This window comes from Chaetura pelagica, unplaced genomic scaffold (assembly GCF_000747805.2).
Source record: "Chaetura pelagica isolate M959 unplaced genomic scaffold, ChaPel_1.0 scaffold138, whole genome shotgun sequence".
In the NCBI taxonomy this organism is placed as follows: Eukaryota; Metazoa; Chordata; class Aves; order Apodiformes; family Apodidae; genus Chaetura; species Chaetura pelagica.
The window spans coordinates 5,866,417-5,886,189 of NW_009954215.1; the positions used below are offsets into that span (position 1 = coordinate 5,866,417).

The 19,773-nt window shown below is 48.7% G+C and overlaps 1 protein-coding gene across 1 annotated transcript in view; it reads right to left on the reverse strand.

Moving 5' to 3' along the window:
- Window positions 1–1,903: 1,903 nt before the first annotated feature.
- Window positions 1,904–19,773, reverse strand: part of MICALL2 (MICAL-like 2) — a 25,489-nt gene continuing 7,619 nt past the window's right edge. Inside the window, exons 2-17 of the mRNA XM_010003341.1 lie at window positions 18,478–18,526; window positions 14,170–14,311; window positions 11,541–11,704; window positions 11,033–11,154; window positions 9,974–10,642; window positions 9,591–9,766; window positions 8,647–8,722; window positions 8,213–8,328; window positions 7,548–7,697; window positions 4,817–4,872; window positions 4,437–4,560; window positions 4,008–4,098; window positions 3,563–3,636; window positions 3,103–3,217; window positions 2,093–2,139; window positions 1,904–2,001 (exon numbers count right to left, since the gene is read on the reverse strand). Coding sequence (XP_010001643.1) covers window positions 1,904–2,001; window positions 2,093–2,139; window positions 3,103–3,217; window positions 3,563–3,636; window positions 4,008–4,098; window positions 4,437–4,560; window positions 4,817–4,872; window positions 7,548–7,697; window positions 8,213–8,328; window positions 8,647–8,722; window positions 9,591–9,766; window positions 9,974–10,642; window positions 11,033–11,154; window positions 11,541–11,704; window positions 14,170–14,311; window positions 18,478–18,526 — 2,269 coding nt within the window. The remainder of the gene's footprint in view (window positions 2,002–2,092; window positions 2,140–3,102; window positions 3,218–3,562; window positions 3,637–4,007; window positions 4,099–4,436; window positions 4,561–4,816; window positions 4,873–7,547; window positions 7,698–8,212; window positions 8,329–8,646; window positions 8,723–9,590; window positions 9,767–9,973; window positions 10,643–11,032; window positions 11,155–11,540; window positions 11,705–14,169; window positions 14,312–18,477; window positions 18,527–19,773) is intronic.

Consider the following 19,773-nt stretch of genomic DNA (forward strand, 5'->3'; position numbering starts at 1 on the left):
ACCTCAGCCAACAGCTCAGCTCTTCTAGGGCTCATTTCAAGCCTTGGGGAGTGGTGGACATGCAAATCCTTTGAGTCCCAAATTTAAGGTAGAGGAAGGAAGAAGAAGCTGGGTGGTGAGTTTAATTCTGGGGATTTTCTACAAATGCCCTGGTTTGGAAGAGGGACCCTCCTCCCTCTCCTCCCCTCCCCTTTACACAGAGCCCCAGGAAAGGAATTCCTTCCCAACCAGGAGACCAGGATGGTGAGGCACAAGCACACCAGCACCCAGTATCAGCACCTCCCCCTGGGCTCTGCTGCTGTCCAGGATCTGCAGTTGGTCTGCAAGCTCTGGGCAGAGGAGCCTTTTCATCACAGGTACACCAAACTCCTGCTACCATCCATCTCCAGAGAGGAACTCTCATTACTCACAGCAACCAGGGCAACCCACATCCAAACATATGCTGGGATTCCAGGATCTGCTCCAGCAATTCTTTATTGGACAAAAGCAAGGTAACCCACAACATGCACACACATGGCACATGCTGTGGACAACACAAACCCCCTCGGGCACTTGGTACCTCACTGAGTACACTCCTGAGGTGCCCAGGGTGGGCTGCCTGGGACAGAGAGTCCCACTGCCACCTCGTGGGTTAGGGACGCATCGCTTCTGCTTTTCCACCGGGCACAGCAGGCAGGAAACCTCCCTGCAGAGTCCCAGGTCCTGGTGGAGAACAGGACCCAGAGAAACCTCAAAAGACCTGGTTTGGAGGGAGGAGGGAAGTCCTCACATACCAGAGGTGGTGGCATAATTAATGTGTTTTTTCCCTGCCTGACTCCATCTCTGCTACCCAGGTTTACTGGGAAGAGAACACACTGCCACACAGTGCAGGTGTCTGCCTGGTCACTGGACGGACAGAAGAGTAGAAACACTCACTGCCAACAGCCCAGGACCTGCTCCTACTCTCCTGGTCCAACCAAGGAGAACGGCAGCACCTCTTGAGGGCGCTGCTGTCCAGGGACAGAGCCTCGGGACTCGAAATGTCAGTCCCATGCAGAAGACTCATGGGTGAGGCTAACTCACTAACTCCCTTCTGATCCCAGTTAGCACCTGGTTGTTTCAGGAAGACACTTCTGTTAGTTTTCAGCAGGCTGGGCTACAGACAATGAAAACCCTGCTTTGATGTGCAGTCAAAGAAATAAAGAAGGTACAAATCTCCCCCATAGAGGGAATGAAGCAGTGAGCAACCCCTCACGGCTCTGAGAAACCAGCCTACAGCAACTCCCATAGGAGGTCTGGAAGAAGCACTATTGCTGAAACCCCTCTGGGTCTAGGACATCCCACCCCATGGATATGGGGCTGGTTCTGCTCTCTGTCTGCTCTGGGTGTAGACCCTGAATCTCCAGTTCGGACTGGAAAAAGGGGAAGGTCCTTGATCTTTCATGCCCTATAGCACCTCCCTCTCTGCATCTCTGGTCCTGGACAGAGAGGCAGTGCAAACACAGGGAGGAAGAGAGGGAGGGAGAGCTGCCCTTTTGCAGACCTGTGCAGAGACCTTGGCACAGCCCCAGCTGGCACGGGTGGGGCACCAAGAGGTGACATGCAGTGCCATGCTCCCACATTCAGGACTGTAATGACCCAAGCAGTGGATGGGCAAATTGAGCTCTGCCCTCCTGAGCTGCCAACAAGGCTGAAGCCAGCTCTTCAGCTAGATGCAAAGAAGGAAAACAGTCTTAAAAGTTGATCTTCTGGGAAAGGCCCCCTTGAGCTCCAGGCTCTCACTGTCCCTTTGGTCCACAAACCTACAGTCTCCATGTCAGAGAGCAGAAGAGCTTCATCACAGTCCTGCATGATTCCAGGCAAGCAGCAGTGAAGATGGACCATCCCTTTGATGCTCCTCTCTGAGACACTAGGAAGGGGAACCTCACTCCTGTGCTTTACTCTTATTTTTCTGCTTCCATATTTTGGACAAGCGGAACTTGTTGTTCTTCTTCTCTGGCTCCTGACTCTCAAGAGATCCATCTGCAGGAGAAGGAGCAGACACTGAGCAAGTTGGAACCCACAGCCCCAGAGCCACACAGTTCTGCTCCATAAGAGTAGAGAGGGCCCTTACCCAACTTCTGGATCATGTCTGCCAACATCTGGTCCTCCTCTTTTTCTCTGTAATGGAACAGTGTGGCATTAGAAAACTTTGCTGTTTCATGACAAGAGACAGATCTCTCCAAAAAACATGTAAAGGCTGCTCTTATTCCCCCAGTCAGAAATTACCAAACTTCATAGCACACGCCAAGAAAGGTGCATGAAAAAAACCTTAGAGGAGTCTAAGACATTAGCAAATTGCATCTGGTTCCCTTGGACCTGTGTGGGGATTTCCAGACTGTGGCAGTCCAGCACTGCAGCAGGGAGGCCCTTCTGGGAGCTGGTCTATGAATCATCTGAGTTCCTTAAGTTGTGAGACAACACCACACCCAGAAGATGAATAAAGGCTGAGACACCAGTAGCCTGGGGTGCTACAGAGGTTCTCACTGCAATCAGGGTCAAACTTGGTATCTCCTTGGGCCTGGGCAAGACCAGAGCCAAAAGCCTGGGCACAAGGAGAACTCTTGAGCTGCAGGTGGTGTCCTGAGGTCTGCTCTCAGCAAAAGGAGGCACAAATCCAGCTACTTGACACAGCAGTCTTCCTTTGAGCTTGGGGAAGATCCATCTCTCAGCTATAGTTGTTCTTTCACTTGCTGCATCAGCCAAACACATTCCTGGCTTCATGTTCCCAGAGTCGTTCTGCAGCTCCCATGCTGCCTCCATCCTCCCCATCTCCAGCCCACCCCCCCCCCCGCTTCTCTCTGCCTTCTACATTTTGCTTTGTCCTTGTCTCTCTTGTCCTCAGAGCAGCAGTAGCTTGAGAGAGCATTGAACATGACTGCAGGTCTGATCTCACTTTCTAACTGCTGCCAAGAAAGCAACAACAGCAGCATTTAAGACAAGATGGTTGGTGACAGGTCACCACCCACCACTCATGGAGCAAAAGTCTGGATTACAGCATTCATCCACCCTTGGTCAGTGGAGGAGGTACAATGGAAATCATTCCTGGTGTTGCCTCACTTCCCACCACCCAAGGGCCCTCACCTGAGTCTGTCCTCATCCAGACACTCCACAATACTATTCCGATCATTGACTGTGTTCAGGTACGACTCCAGCAGCTCCTGTTCTCGCTCCTTCTCCCTGCGTGTCTTCAGTTCCTCTGCACAAGACAAGAGAAACCCATCTCATAGCTACAAGTGAGCAACTCCCCACTGTGGCTCCTCCCTCCACCCTGCTCCAGCAAGTCCCCTGCAAGGGCCTGAATGTTATTATCCTCATGTCCAGGGACACATCTTAATCCCTTCAGAGAGCACAGGTGGCTTGGGTGTTACAGGGAGCCTGTCCCTGACAGCTGGACAGTGCAGCAGTCAGGAGAAATCCCCAGTGCAACTGGAATCCCTGGAAGGGTCTTTCAGATCTGAAGGACACCCCAAGTCTGGCTTGCAGAGCAGAGGGCTCCACACAGGCAGGGGTCAGCAGGACTCTGTGTGCAGCTGGTCCTAACCTGGCTTGTTCATGAGGCGTCGCAGCTCCATCTCAATGTTCCATTGCTGCTCCTCCAGCTTCTGCTGTTTCATCCTGGAAGGAAGCACAGAAGTGATGAGTTACTGCCCCTCCATGTCCCAGGGCTGCACCCTTCACATATTGTATTTAAGCCTTATCTCTGCATTGCCTGCCACCTGAGTAGGGGTGAGTGAAGGGAAATCTTCCTCCATCACGTTTGCAAGGTTTCCCACCCCACAAGCTCATCACAGACCCTGGATGCTCAGCAGTGCCCAAAGACCCATCAGTCAATATCTCAGGATGCTGGCAGTTCACCCAGAGACATCCTTAAGCCCTCCCTCATCCCACCAACTGGCACATTATTTTTTAGACTGCCATGTTTCCTCTCCCTCCCTGCTTACAGGTGAAGTGCACAAGTAGATGGATGAATTTCTGGTTTTACTCACTTGTACATCAACTCTGATTCCTGTCTGAGCAGCAGCTGTTTCTCATGGATCAGTTTGAACCAATCCACCATGAGGGCATCCTCCGACTCATCTGCAAAAGGCACAAAGGGCAAAGCTACTTTAGAAGCTGCATCTGTTTAGTCTCCCTGGCTTAAACACAAGTACTTGAGGGAGAGCCTAGGATAACTTATATGAGCCATAGGCAACTTCAAGGTGACAACAGCTCATCTTCAGTGCTCCTGGGTAGAAGGGAAATGATGCAGATCACCTTCTGCATATTCAAGGAAGCTGCTCACAAATGCTCTATCATGGAGTACCCAGCTCAGCTTCCATGTCACCTGCAAAACTGGAGCCAGCCCTGCCAGCCCAGGGGCAGGACATGAACCTCACACCTCCCCACCCTCAGAGCTGACTCCTGGTCTCCCTTACCTCCCTCACAGCCACGCAGCTGCTTCTCCAGATCCACTCCTTTCAACTCCAGCTTATCCAGCTGCTTCTCGATGTCACGCACCTTCTTCTGGATTTCCTCCTCAGGAAGGTAGTCTGGATGCAGCTAGGAAAACAACAGTAGGACTACATCTACCAGATCTTTGTTCAGCCCTGTCTTATTCCAGCCTCTGTTGTCCCCTGGCATCAGAGATAACTGGCAGTCTCTCTAGTTTGTCTCTGTCCCAGAGCCTTTTACCCTTTTCCTGGGAATTCAAATAAACCCTCCCAATAAGACAACCTCAGGTATTTCTGGGCAGGAACTCCAGCAGGATAAGCAGCAACTCAAGCCTGTGCCCATTACACTTGGTTTCCAGCCATACCTTAGTAGGGGACACTGCTTCAGGGTTCTGGATGCTTTTTGGAACAGAGGGTTTAACTAAAAGGGGAAAAAAAAAAAAAAAAGATAAATATCATCACAAACTTTTTTTTTTTTTTGTGGAATGGGACGGTGCCTACTGCACCAGAGAGCACAACACTTCCCTGTCAACCAAGAGGACGTGCATGCATTGGCAGGACTGACTAAGGTGAGAGCTGTGTCTGCAGGAACGAGCACAGCCTGGTTTACTCCTCCCTGCTGGACACTCAGATACTCTCTGGTCACAGGGTGCTGTTTGCACCTTCAGGGCACAGGCACTCACCAAACTCGGGAGGCCAAGACTATTAACTACCATGTTCATTCACTGTCTTCTTAAAACTCAAAAGGTATTTATTGTGGCAAAACACACCCCTTGTTAAGCTTTCAAAGTATAAAACAGAAATACTGGGTTACTGGTTACCCAGAACTACTGGGTCACAGGAAACATAAAGATATACTTAAAAATGCCCCTCTAGTGCTCTTGTACAAAGAAGTATCAGTATATATTGATGAAAAAAAGATGGTCATGGGGACCTGAGCACAGATCTCAGGAAACTAAGGTTCAATTCCTTCCACAAAACACTTCCTAGGTGAGAAGTCCCTTAGGCACCACTACACAGCATTATTTAGGCCCTGGACACCTATTAAAATCAATCCTTACGCAACATGTGTTTGTTCCACTGTGCCTCAGCTTCCTCTGCCCAACTGTGCTGCAAGGATAACTACAGAAGAGTGTGAGGTATCTGGGTACCCCAGGGGCTGGACTGGATAATTACCACAGAGAGAGAAGCGAAGCATACGTGGGTGATGTGACAGGAAGGAAAACTCCAGCCATCAAAAGAGCAGGGCTGTAAGAAAGGCAGCAGCAATGCAGGCTCAGCACACACAAGGAGAAAGATAGGACAGATTAGGGGAGCCTCCTGAGAATCTCTGGCAATTGGTGCTGACTCGAGGAAGAGCTCAAGGACAGCTCTCCAATCGCCCAGTCCTTGCTCTACTGTGCTTTCCAGGAAGGAGTTGGATGTGGCAATCAGCTGTGTTGTCCCTGCACTGCTGGCCTCCATCAGGTTACTCTTCTCTCTGGATGCTGCTGGTCTGCTGCCCGTACACTACCTGTGACTCACACTTCACTTAAAGGTTCCTCCAAGAGGGACTTGCCCTGCCATGGGCAGCCTGCTCCTGTGCAAGCAACACCTCCCTCTCCCAGCTCAGCTCTGCATCTCCAGGCTCCTTCTGGCTGACCTCTGCAGCACCTCCAACCAAAGCAGAAAGCTGCACCACTGATCATGAGAAGGCCAAGGTCACTGGAGGGCAACAGCTAGTAAAACGATGCTCTCCTGACCAGCTCAGGGTCTGATATCCCCTGATATCCTGAAGTTCTGTCTTGACAGACACAAGCTGGGTTGGCTGCTTGCCTACAAAGTGCAAGTAGGACAGTTGGGAGGAAAACCCTGGAGCCTCCTTTCTCAACATAAAACACTATCTACGCCAAAGAAAACTAATGCACTACAGAAATGCTCGTCATCCCCAGCCCCACACAACACACACAGGACCAAGGGTCACTGACTGTTCAGAGTCTCTCTGACTGCTGAGGTAGAGACCTACACAGAGGAGCAAAAAGTCTGTCCTCAATCCAGAGGCTGCCAAGTGACAGCAGCAAGAGAACAGGGGGAGACTGCTACTGGAAAAGCTTCCCATAGTGGGCACTCCCCAACAGCAATCATTAATCTTTAGAAAGAAGGATATAAAACCAACCTCCCTTATCTTAACAGCTCGTTTCCTGGGAAAGATGGAATGCTGAACCTTGTGGATGAGTTTGAGGAAAACAGGAGATGGAAAATTTTAGGAAAATTATGGCAGTGGAGGCATGCTAAACTTTTTAAAAGACAACGTTATTGGAGTTTGAATGCTTCTTAGCTGTCAGAAGTGCAGGCTAAGGACAATGAAGGAACCAGCTATCCTACTGGATAAATCATGAGGCCACCGAGCCATCGGGACCCATCCTGCTTGATCCGAGACAAACACCAGAGTCAGGGCTGAGCCCTGCTGTGAGGATCTCCTCATCCAAACAGGTAGCACTGAGCCAGGGGTAATCCAAGGGGAGAAGAAACAAACCAAGAAAACAGGACAGCAGCAAAGATCAGGTTGGTTCCAGGAAATTTCATGTGCATTATGGTGAGATAAGTAGAAGCAATAGCAGCTGGGCAAAGGAGGAGAGGTACCGAGTAAAGCTGTGGTTGAACATACAGGAATAAGAAACTGGATTTAGGGTAGGGACAAACTGGTCAGAACTGGTCAGGATATCTCAAAGTCCCAGAAGAAGCAGCCTTGGCTGCTGCTACAGTGGGTCCAGCCAGCTGGAGTTTCTGGCTGACAGTTCTCTGCATTCCTTTCATTTCCCAAAGCCACTCAACTGGAGAGGAACAGAGACATCAACTAGATCCCAGTTCCCCAAATTAGGAGATGGTCCTCTCCATAGCTTTGAGTCTAAAGAATGACAGGGCACTGACCTTGACAAATCCCTATTTGAATTTCTTCCCTTCCCACTGAATTCTCTCTCTGTCTGGCTGGTTCCTGTTTAGGCCAAGATGGCTAATAAAAATTAATGACAGATTTTTTCCCCCATGACAACAGCGACAGGCTTCACCACAGAAAACTCAGGGAAACACCGCTCAAGTAGGCAGAAAAGACCTTACATGTGACAGTGCTTTTCTTCAGCTGGTTGGTCTCTTCCTCCTTCTTGGCAGAGCCCCCGGGGTCTTCCCAACTTTGCTTTGAATTCTGACAGCTCTTGATAAGATCTGAGCTGGGGATCAACTTTTTCTTCATGAATCCACCAGATGAAGCTGAATTAAGAAGCACAGACAGGTTTTGGGTAAGAAATTTCAACCTTCATCTCATAAAAATCCCTTTATTGCCCAGCAGCTCTGGCACTCCTCACTAGTCACCTTCAATTCTAGTCCTGGTTCTCCTCTTTTGATGATAGTGAAGGGCACAAGCTCAGAGGAAATGGGGAGAAACCACAGATTACAAGGCCAGAGTATGAAAAGGATAGAGGAGAATAAGAACCTGCTGGGAACTATCACCAAGATTTCTTATCATTACACATTTATGCAAGAGAGAGTAAAAGTCTTGTTAGCTGTCTTGCAAACAAGGGTGCCCTGTGAAGAGAAGTCATCTCCTTAGGGAAGGATGACTCTCCAAATAAAGGCACCACAGAGCCAAAGCAGGTGGAGAGAGCAAAAATCCCTGAAAGCAATGCACAACCTCCACCAACATGTTCCTTACTTGTGCCTTGCAGCACTAGTGCCTGTCCCCTGCCTGATGAGCAAAATGAAGACAAAACTTAGATCCTTCATACCAGAGTCCTGCTTTGCTGATGGGACAACTAATGGACTTGTCTTTGTCTCCTTGTGTACTGGGCTCCCTGTTGCCACATGGGAGTTATCAGTAGGTTTCTTAGAGCCACACTGGTCTCTGCAAAGAAGAAAGACAAAGGTAGGAAACCATTCCTCTTGCAGAATGGTCCACAGGAAGTGTTCTGGACATCCTGGGCAGGAGCTCCATGCAGGATGGTCACACTTTTCTAAGCAGAGTTCAGCAACTTGAAATACACTTTCTCTCCCCAGAAATGAAAGGTTTTGCCTCTTCCATCAAATTGTTGAAAAAGGAAGCACTAAAACACACGAGGTCTTCCCTCCTACGTGCACACAAACCTGCAGCAACACACAGAGCTGCAGACATGGACATTCCCATTCTCTTGTCATGGAGACCCATGAGTTCCAAGACACTCACTTGTTGGCTACAGGCTTCAGCCGAGATCTCCAGTCTTCTGGGCTCTCAGATTTGTCTTCACCAACACTCATTTTCCCTAAATGAAGGGACACAGCAAGATAATATCAGATCCAATGAAAAGAAACAAGCCAGATTTTTGTCTCAGGAGGATGTTAGGAGATAACTATGCACTGGGGTAGATCCTGTGATGTGACTGCAGCAAACCAGCACAGTTCAGCAAGTTTAACATGGACAGACTCATGTACAATAGGCAGTAAACAACCTTGGTGGTATTTTGCCCCTTTTGGCTCAAATGCTTTAAACCCTTTGCAGCTACAGAAACACAGCCATGGTGTAAATGAACAGAAATGTTTGACAGCAACAGCTCAGATCTGAGACCAAAGGATGGGGCAGGAAGGGGGGAGAAGACAAAACACTGACAAGCTTACAGCAAACTGCAGACAGATACTGGTTTTAGCACCCCCCCAAAAAAACAGACAGACCATCTGGCAGTGTTTGAGACACTGGGTACCCCCAGAACATAATGCCTCAGCCCACTGTGCAGACACCATGGTGGAAGCTTGGTTGGAAGCAGAAACAGAGGCTGGGTGAGCCCCAACTGCAATCACAAAATCATCCTGAGGTTCTGGCAAGGTCTCCCATCTGGGAAAGTCTGCCTAAGCCTCTGAAATCCACCAGAATCCCAACATTTGATGGCAGCAGGTACAACTCTGAATACCTGGAGATTCTCAGAAAAAAACAACACAACTTGCCATGCTAGAGGGAGCAATTACAGAGGGACAAACAAAGGTATGTCAAGCCCCAGAAGTCAGAAAACCCTTATGTGCTTATACAGACAGAAAGTGCAGGTGTCAGTGACACATTCACTGTACTGGTCCATAAGAAAGGCATAAAGCTGGCATGCTGTGTCCAGGCAGAGCTGTGTGTGAACCAATCATCCTCACCTTTGATGCCTTTCAACTCTGGCTTGTGCACAGAGTCAACAGGTTTGCTGGCAGCCTGGCTCTTGGGCAGAGGGTCTGTAAGCTTTTCCTGTTTTAGTGCTGTGTACCCTGTTTTGCTGGACTGTGCTTTTGGAGCTGGACTCTGCCACTGAGAACTGGGGGGAGAAAACTTGCCACTGCAAAAAAGAACAACCTAGTAAGTGTTTTTGAAAGGACAGACCTATTTATTGGCCTCTGTTCCAAAGACTTGGATGAGTCCCTCTACATGTCTTGAAATCTCAGCCACAAAAGCAGGCAGAGAAAAGGGAGGAAAGATGCAGGGATTTCTGAGTTATCTCAAGAATCATTTTGGGAGTAAAAAGGGAAATAGAAATAATACTTACCTGCTGGACACTGAGGTGCCAGTGGAACTGAGTCCTCCTGGCCTGTTTGGAGCGGTGTTTGATCCAGCCAGGGCCTGTATAATATGGCTACGGGCCTGATCCTTCTCAGCATTCACTGGACTGACCTCAGCAGTGGTTCTGGCAGAGGTAGCTTTACCAGGGCCATGAGAAGGAGGGACCTGGTTTCTAGTGTCAGAGGTTTTATTGCTGGAGGGCTCTAGTGACCGGAAAAAATTTTCTCGGGCTTGCTGTGTCTTTGTTGTGGAGGTTGTCCAAAGAGGCCTTGATGGGGCCTCATGGTGACCTGTTTTATTTCCCAATGGGGTACCTTTGCAGTCATCTGGTTTATTTACAGCTGAAGAGGACCATGGAGTGTTTACACTTCTGAAGCCAGAGCTTCCTGAAGATGAAACAGATGGCTTGGTTGAATTAGCGAGGCCTTCCTGGCTGGGTTTCTTCAACACCTGCTCTGGTTTTGTGGGTTCTGCTGCTTTCTGGAATGCCTTGGCAGCAGCAGGGGCTGGGGTGCTCTCAGGTTTGTTCCCAGTGCTGCAGAGACCAGAGATCTGGACATTGTCTGGCTGCTGGTGGCTGGTACAGATGAATGTACCGGGCTCAGGCCCAGCTTTGTAGCTTCCAGGAAGAAGCACGTTCCAACATTGCCTGCACCTGTGGATAAGAAAGTCTCAGAAAACATCTCCAGAGCATTGGGAGACCTTTGAGACCCAGTTGAGAGCGCAGACACCATTCTACTGCCAGCACAGGGAGAGTGAAGGTACCACACTGGCAGTGAAGAGAACCTGTGGGCACATTCCTCAGGTACCAAGACCAGAGCTGACAGGTGACAGCATTGGCCTGAAGTAGGAAAGGTGCAGATGAAAACAGACCTGTGCAAAGTTTCCCCTATGAACAGCCCAAGAGCAGGCCCAGGCTGCCTCCACTCTGGCCAAAACGTCCTCATTACCTTGAGTGCCTCACAGCACTCTCCCTCCAGTCCCAAAGGAATGAGGCTGCCCCTCTGTGACCCACAAGCCTGTGCCCCCCTTTGAGGAGCTGTACCTGAAGCAGTTCCTGTGATAGAGCTTCCCATCAACCAAGTAGCGCTGCACCAGGTGCACGTGGTTCCCACAGATCCCACAGCTGCTGCTGGGGATATTCCCACTCTCTGCCAGGACCCCTTTCTGTGGGGAGAAGCAGTGGATGAACAGGCAGCACTCTGACCCTGAGTGTTTTTGTCCCTAATCTGCTTTGAAACTGTTTCAAGTAATTTAATGTTTTCTAGCAAAAAAATTACATTATTTTTAAAATCTCCACCTCCAACATCTAGGAATAGCACAGCCATGTCCTAAGACACCCATGTCCTATTCACTAGTAGATGAATCCCAGCTACTGATGGCTTTCCAACAATTGCCATCTGTAGCTGTGCAGTAACCAGACCTCTGGACTAAATCCCACATAATGAGGATAAGGTTTGGAGACTGAGAGGTTGCCACCTGGAGCCTTGAACTAGATAATACTTCCTGTTCAGCTCACTGAACAGATTTAAGGTATAAAGAACATCACAAACCCCATTTCTTACCAGGGAGGTTTCCTTTGGCTTAGCCCTGGCTGGTGGGTGGGCAGGAGGTAGTTTTGGAGGCACTGGCTTAGGAGGCTCTGAAACAGCTTTCTTCCCAAGAGGCTGCTCCTGAGGTTCAGAAGGAGGACGCTTGATTCCAGCCATGCCTCCAACTGGAAGAAAGGAAACATGGAAGATTTTAACATAACATAAGAAAATCCCACAAGTTTAGGAGTAATGTACATTATAAGATCCCAAGGTTCCTGGTGCAGAGCATAGGAACCTTTGCTTCACAAGCAGCTCTGTAGTGGAGTGAGGGGCAAGAGGTGACACGTGAATTTTACCAACATATGCTGGAATCATCTGGTAGCTGCAACAGCTGGTTTGTGTCATCTTCTCACGAATTCCATGGCGGGGGGAATGAAAACATGGAAAAATATAGAGTCAATGGTGTGAGCAAGAGCTTGGGTTTGCACCTGGCCCACAGTTTGGCTGGAAACTGAAACAGGCACTGCTGTCAGGTATTACAGCGAAGGAACTGGAGCTCAGAGGGTTTGCTTCATCCAAAAGTTGCTTGAATTTGCTTCAAGTTCACTTTCTGAACCTTTGCTGCCGTGGGTGTTCACCCCTAACTGGGACTTTCAGGGAGCAAACAGGCTTGTTGAACACAGAAATAACAACTAAAAATTGATAATTCTATGACAGAAGCTTGGAGGTGCCATGGTGGTGCTGATGGAGAAACCAACAGGACTTGCCTCCAGAAGCCTGCAAATGCCCAATCCTCTTTCCAGATGAAAGAGAAATGTAGACATTCACACATGTGGATGTAGACAATCACAGCAAGTGAAGAAAAGAGAATGCTAAACACACTTCAGTTAAGCAAGGAATGATTCCCTATGCCCTGAGAAGTGAAGGGAGGCTGCCCTGAGAAATGAGGCTTCATGTAGTTTTTACAGACAAGACCCCTCATCTGTCTCACAGGGATGTTATTTTTGCACAACTTCCTGTCCTGAATGAGATGTCTGCGTTCCTTGTGGGATATTTGAGCCACAGCTTCACATTAAGAGCAACTAATTAATGACCACCCGTCTGTAGAGATTACACCCTTCTCAGTAAATACAGAGGGAGACTGGCCAGGGTGCATGGAGCAGAGAGGAGCAGTTCCCAGCAGTCTTCTCTCAGTAAAACCAGTTATCCAAACAAACACCCAGGGTTCTTTCACCACAGTGACAGTGGACTGGGAAGAGCCGACTCTGTGTCCCCAGTCCACTGTCACTGTGGTGAAAGAGCAAACTGTTTAGACTCAGGCTGCCCCCTCACTTCCCACTTGTGCCATTTAAGCCAATTCCCAAAGCCCAGCACAAAGACAGGTGGCTTCAGCTCTGCCCTTCTGTTAATGTATGACCTCAATAAAATATTGGCCACTCAACATTCTGTGGCCTTGTGTGTGTCCTGCTTATTTCATGGTCCTGCTGGAACCCATTTGAAGGGCATGACTGTGGTTATTAGGAGGCTGTTTGGTGTCAGAGGGTACATTCCTGGCTGGGCTCATTTTCAGACACACACATTCACCCCAGCAACAGAAATGCAACCAGAATGTTTTGTGGGACACCAGAGAGTATAAAAATGTGCTGTGCTTGATGACATGGTAGGCAAGATGCTGGAGGGAGGGAGTGAAGACCCCAAACTGACCCAGATTTCCACCAGTTGGCACAAACAGGATGGAATTTGTTTGACTTCTATCAGCATGGTTTTAAAACAAGACATAAAAATTGAAGAGGGAGGAGTGAAGAGGTTGTGGAGGGAGAGACAAAGCACACTTAAATGTGTAAAGAGGTGGAGAAGAGGGAAGAGTTTAGATATCAGAGGCAGCTCTCAAGAGTGAATTGTGCTTTCTCTCTAAGATGTAGGACGTTTTCAATATGTATCTGTCTTTTCAATCTAGATTCACCTTAACCAGTTAAGTCATTCATGTCCCACTTTCTAAAGTTTCCTCTGGAGGAACCTGTGAAATTGGTTTATCGTATTATTTCATTTTGTATGAGCTTAAAGCCAAATATAAACCAAGTCTACAATAATGCTCCTGTGAGCCCAGATAAACTCTTCAGTACGTGGATATAATGCCTCATAACAGCTCTGTGGCCTGTTTTATGTTTGAAAGAATTGCTATCACAATTATGCCAGTTAAGGGGGTCACTTTATATCAGCACTGCTGTGTTGTAGAAGCCCTACCTGGGATGCTATTACAGTAGCACAGCCTCACAGACAAGCTCAGCCTTGTTAGAATTCATGTTCTCACCACCCCTCCAGCATGGCAAGGAATGGAGTAGGGATGAAAGTGCTCGAGAAAGGAAAGCTGAGGTGGGGACCATGGAGGGGAACCTTAACTATTTCTGTCTGGCTGAACCATAAGAAATTTTAGATTATATATTAAAAATTAAGACACTGGATTTAAGACAAGGTACCACTCTTTTCCCTTCCAAAAGCAGTGGTGCTACTGCAGGCCAGTGTGTAAAGAGTTCAGAATCTCCATTGAAATAATTCTGGTACCAAAGGCCCCTATGCAGTCTATTTTGCTTTTCCAAGCACAAAATTAAGCCCCAATCCTTCCCACCCCTCCAGGGAACACGGTACTTACTAGGAGACCGTCCATGGAAGTAGTTATAATACTGGGAAACATAGGTGAGGATGCTCAGCCTGTCTGGTACCTTCAGAGCAACCATATCCTCTGCTTCCAGCAAGGCTGGGATGCCCAGCTCCTCCTCTGCCACTCGAAATGCCTAGAGGGAAGGAGAAAAAACAAAAAAGCCATCTTGTCCAGCCCAGGCAGCAGAGCTGCTCCTCATCAGAAGTACAAAACTCCACTGAAAACAGCTCTGCTCAAATAGTAACTCTACTGGGCAACAGCTGCCCCAGTTTAACTCCTACGTTGTACGGCCACTCCAGGAACCAATGGAGTCATGGCTTCCAGCCATTGCCTTGAGAAATCCAGGCAGGGAGCCAACAATCTGGCCTGGCAAGCTGGCTGGAGCTCACTGCACAGGAACTCACCTGGGCTTCCCCTGCTCCTCCTGTCTGCAGTGCCTCTTGTCTGCACATGCACAGCTGCCAGGAGCAGGGCCTGGCATAAGGGGCTGTGCTGGGCCAGGCTGGCAGACTTGATTCCAGGCTTCCAGCCCAACCTGCAGCACTCCCCAATTAATGGTGCTGCTGGTAGGTGTTTGCAGACAGCTTTGTATCTCCAAGTGCTGTGCAAACATCAATGCTTCCTACCTACCGCCTGCTCTTCCCCATCTGAAAAGGGAAAATCTTGGGGGAAGAGAGGAATAACGAAGAATTCCTGATACCTAGCTCCCTTCCAGATTAACCATTTTTATGCTGCCTAACATGGATGTGGGGCAAATATTCCTCTTTTTGGTTGCCTCTGCTTTGAAATAGCAGGATTAAGGCCAGGTAAAGGAGGGAAAAGCTCTTTTGCCTCTGAACAAGAGCCTTTACTAGAGAGAAAAAACAAACGCAACATTCATAAAGCAACTCTGCTGCTGCTCAACTCAGTGCAGGGCTTTTACTAGGGACTTTCTCGAGCCACCTTCCTTCCTGGCTTATAGGAAAAAACCCTTTACCTCCCCAGATGGAATGTGCCCTTTGAAATGCCAATACAATGAAGGAAAACAGCACTTGCAGGAGCAGAGGCACAAGGAAGGCTACTGCTGACCCCCACAGTGAAAGGGTTAAAGAAAGACTCAAACATGTTAAACCCTCCGCATCTGACCTCTGGCACAGACACCAAGCAGCACTGCTGTACAAGCCAACTATTCCTGCTTAGAAGAAACAAACAGCCATTATCTTTTTTAGCAAGATAATTACAATTTTTTTCCATTGGGTATCCCAGTAAAAATGTAACTGGGCTGACATGAAGCACACTTTGAGCCAGTTACCTCTGGTAGCGTCATCTCGGCTGCCAGCCCAGCCTGGATCTCGCCTGTCTCATAAGCTGGTACTTAATATATTCTTTGAAGTGTTCCCCATCACACTGGGTACACGACTGGTCTGGCCAGTGGACTTTTCTTGCTGGACATTCCTGGTGTGCAGTCTAGTAGGAACACAGGCCGTGCCACCTCCTGCCAGACAGTGCCATAGGTGAAACCCGTCCTTTTCTTTAGCTTGAAAGGCAGTTTATTTAAGTAATGTGTAAGTAATTTCTCAATTCAGGATAGACAGGATTACTGTAACTGGTGGCTAATTGATTCTTTTCACATTTACTGCTCATGATTACCACTCTGTACTGGGAAGTTGAGGAAGTAGTTTTTGCCATGTAGAACTATAGAGAGGAATCTTCAGACACTAGAGGCCCAGCACAGACAAACTCCCAGTGCACAGAAGGGGTGTTTGCCTGTTGCTGCCTGCCCATCCCTCTTCCTTTTGTCTTTGACTAAAGATACAAGCCAAACACTGGCCAGCACGTGGGCAGCCAGTAAAGAAAGTGCAAGGAGGTTCACAACCACACACGCATACAGCTGAGGCTTTGTTCTGGTCATGTTTACTCGCAAGCCAAACAGTTAGGCATTGTTTCTGTTTGACAAATTGTAACTGTCCAGCTAGCAGAGATCTAGTTCCAGCTGGTTAGAGCCCTTTTGATTCCTTACCTCCTCCCCCTCCCTCGTCAGTAACTTACAAATCCCATTTACTCAGGGACAAAAAGAACAAGTACAAGCTGCCCATTGGTTCCCTCCCATTTTGGATTGACAATGACCTAACCCAAGTCTCCACCTCGACCACCAGCAGAGGTAACACCCTTAAGAAGTATGGCTTGAAAGGTGAACTCACTCTTGACAGGTGCCTCAAAGACCTTAAGGTCCTGCCCTTTTGCAGCATTAGGAGGCAGTGTCCCCTGCAGCTTCAGCATCCTTGTGCTCCTGGGAACTGCTCTTGCCTGGAGATCCAACAAGATCACCACCTAACATAGCCCAGTTGCCCTCCTCCTCCAACTGCTTTGCCCAGGCTGGCCTCTAAAGCAGCAATATGTTATTTCTGTGTAACATTCTTCACCAGTGCAACTCCCAGTGCTTTACAAAGGAGATAAATGCCACTGCTCCCATTCTGCAGAGAAAGCAAAGTGCTCAAGGCCACGAGAGCCAGCCAGGCACAGCCTCTGGCACAGGCCACCAATGGATCTGCTACACTATGCCACCATCCATTAAGCATGGAAAGAACTGGAGCCAAGGCCTCTAGAAACCTTTATCCACTTTACCTATTTCTGAAATATTTAGCAGAAAAAAATACCACCAACTGAAATTTTCCTCAGGTTTGGGGTTATTTTTTTGGCACTTGAGAAATGACACATTCTTCCTTGGCAGAAAACCTTAAATGGCAAATTGCAGCCCAAACAAGATTTTTTAAGTTTAATAATACAGACCCTGAAAAGAAATTATTTAATAGTGAGGTATCAAGGAGGGTCTGAACAATAGCTGAGGAACAGCACTGGAGAAATCAGACCCACTCGTATCCAAGGGCAGCCAGAGGAAGAAAGTGTAGGAGCTAGGATGGAGAGCAGACTGAGGGGGGAGGCCAGCCCAGGAGCTCACAGGGAGACAGGGGTCAGCCCCACTCATGGCAGAGCCAAGACTGCAGGATACCAGCAGTGGAAGGGCAACATGGACAAGTCATCCTACAGCAGGTGGAGTAAGGAAGAGAGGGCAAAATAAAGGACAAACTAAGACATGGAGGGAAGAGGGCAAGGAGGGAACACAGGCTACAACAAAGTAGGGGAGTAACTCTTTTTATGAGAGGCACAAAGAAGCTTTTCATTAATAAAAGCAGTGCAGGCAGCTCATACAGCTCATTTCCCAGAGAAAAACAAAGTCTCCAGCAGAGCAGACGCCATCAGCTTGTCTGGGGAAGGAGCAACACTCTGGGCTTCACAGCACTCTGGCTGGGATGATCATCCGTGGCGAAGGGGCCCTGGTGCCTGCCAAATACCAAACCTCACGGGCAAAAACACTTGGTCTGAATCTGACCTACAGGAGAGGAGCACACAGGGCTGAACCCCAGAGTGGGAATAACTGCACACCTCCTGCAGCTCCAGCTGGGGGAGCTGAGTCTGTCACAGACACTGAACATGGCCAGGGCCAAAGGGGACCAAAGCTAAGGAGCGTGGAGAGGAGACTGCAGCTCCTCCAGAGCCAAGGACCACCTCAGATGGCTCATTGCATCAGAGGATGTCATTCCTCCAGTCCAGACAAGAGTAAGCTGCTGTGGTTCATTCACATGTCAAGCTCCTGTAAAGCAACCATGAAGCTGTGTGGAATGATGCCAAGGAAAGAGAAGCATTTTAATCCACTGCCTCTTTCTTTGCAAGCGAGAGAGGGAAGAAGAAAATCCTTCCTTGAAGCAGTAAGCTCATGCTTGAATGCAGTGCAGGAGGTGGATGGCCTGCCCAGCTTCTGCTTGAACAAGATAAACTCGAATCCCATCCTGGAATGAAATGTCCAGTCAGGAAGAGGTTTTAGGATCTACACCTTCCAGCAGCTTTCAACTCTCACAGTGGGAATGAGCAGAAGTGGGGGAAGACTCCCTACATTTCCTCTCTCACATCAGCTACCTCCTAGCTCCTGCTCCATCCCCCAGGAGCATCACATACTCAACACGTCCATACCCATATCTTAACCTCCAGCACCTCTGCCCAAGTTCCTGCTGCCACAGGACACACTGGACACAGGCATTGCTGTGCAGCCAGTGAAGAAATCTGAGCAGTCTGAGGGTGCCTTCAAGCAGCCAGCAAGCCTGGACATCACAGTTCAAATCAGAAGGTTGGACACATGCAGAATAAGGATTTGAATACAACCCACTCAGCACACTGCACCTGCAGGGATTCTGTTGCCAAACCACGTAAGCAAAGTACCAGACCACAGGCTGGACCAAAAGTAAAACACTAAAAGTCACTTACCAACTTGTTGTTCTCATACACATTTTCTTTACTGAGAGAGTTGAAGTTTCTGAAATATAGAAAAGAGAAAAATCTCAGGTTGGTGATGTAGAGCAAGCTGCTTCACTTCCAGCTTCTCCCATCCCTCTGAGCCTCACTGGTTCAAGGGACAGAGCACCTCCTCCCACCTTGCCTTCTCAGAGATGCTCCAGAGAGAGTTGTGTGGCAGATCCCAACACAGAGACAGTCACAGACCTGCTGTACCTCCTGGGACAGAGCCATACAGGAGACTCAGCAGGCACAGCCATCTGCCCATAGGCAGCATGACACATTTTTGGCACATCTACTCTTGCAGGGCTGACTCCCACAGCCTCCCATGGACAGGATGTGCTGATGCCAAAACATCCCATGCAGCTTCTGGGGTTTTGCTGAGACAGCCAAGAGCCACCTCTAACTCAGGGAGTGGGTTTTTTCCCCCAAAATGCCTTGCTCTTTTTCCACCTCAAAAAGATACAATGATGTCTGCCAGCCAGATTTGCAACACTCCGTTCCTTGAAGTAGTCTCCAAGCAGCCACATCCATGGTTTTCTCCCATCTTACTGTCTCCACACAGACAGACCCCAGCTCCAAAGGAGGTGTGGACTGCTCAGACATTCCATGTATTGCATGCACCCACATCCTCCAATCTCAGAAGTTGCCTGTTCCACCAGCACACAAATTCTGGTTTCAAATCCTCTTTTCCCCTCTTGGAAGAGCTCCACAAAACCTGCACCAGGAACTTGCCTGGGAAATATCTCTGCCCACAACACAATACTGTGGCTGATAACACCAAAGTTGCCCCTAGAAATCTCACTCTCCTTTCCCTAGGGCTGTCACCTTTGATTTGTATTCATAACAAATAACTGAAAAGGAAGAGACAATTAGTGTTTGCAGTTACAAGCCAAAGTCAACAATCCTTCCTTTCTGCTGTCCGCAGACATCTCCCTTTTCCTCTCTTCCCAGATTTGCTCTCCCTCTCTCTGGTCCAACCCAGATGCCACCTCTCTCTGAACTATGCTGGGAACTCAGAAACTGAGACCTGGCAGGACAAGCAAGCACAGGGGAGACTGAGTTTGTGCTGTTGGAAGGAATGCCACAGCACAGCTCTCTCACCCATAGCAGAGCATGTCCCTCACTTGGGAAACAGCCACCATCAGCTTTGTTTTAAACTGACTGTGACTTGCTAAACTGGGAATACAAAACCGACTGCTGGCTGGCAGCCCTGATGTCCAACACAGCTTCCTTCTGCTCAGGCAAGCAGGCTGGGTCAATTCTTTC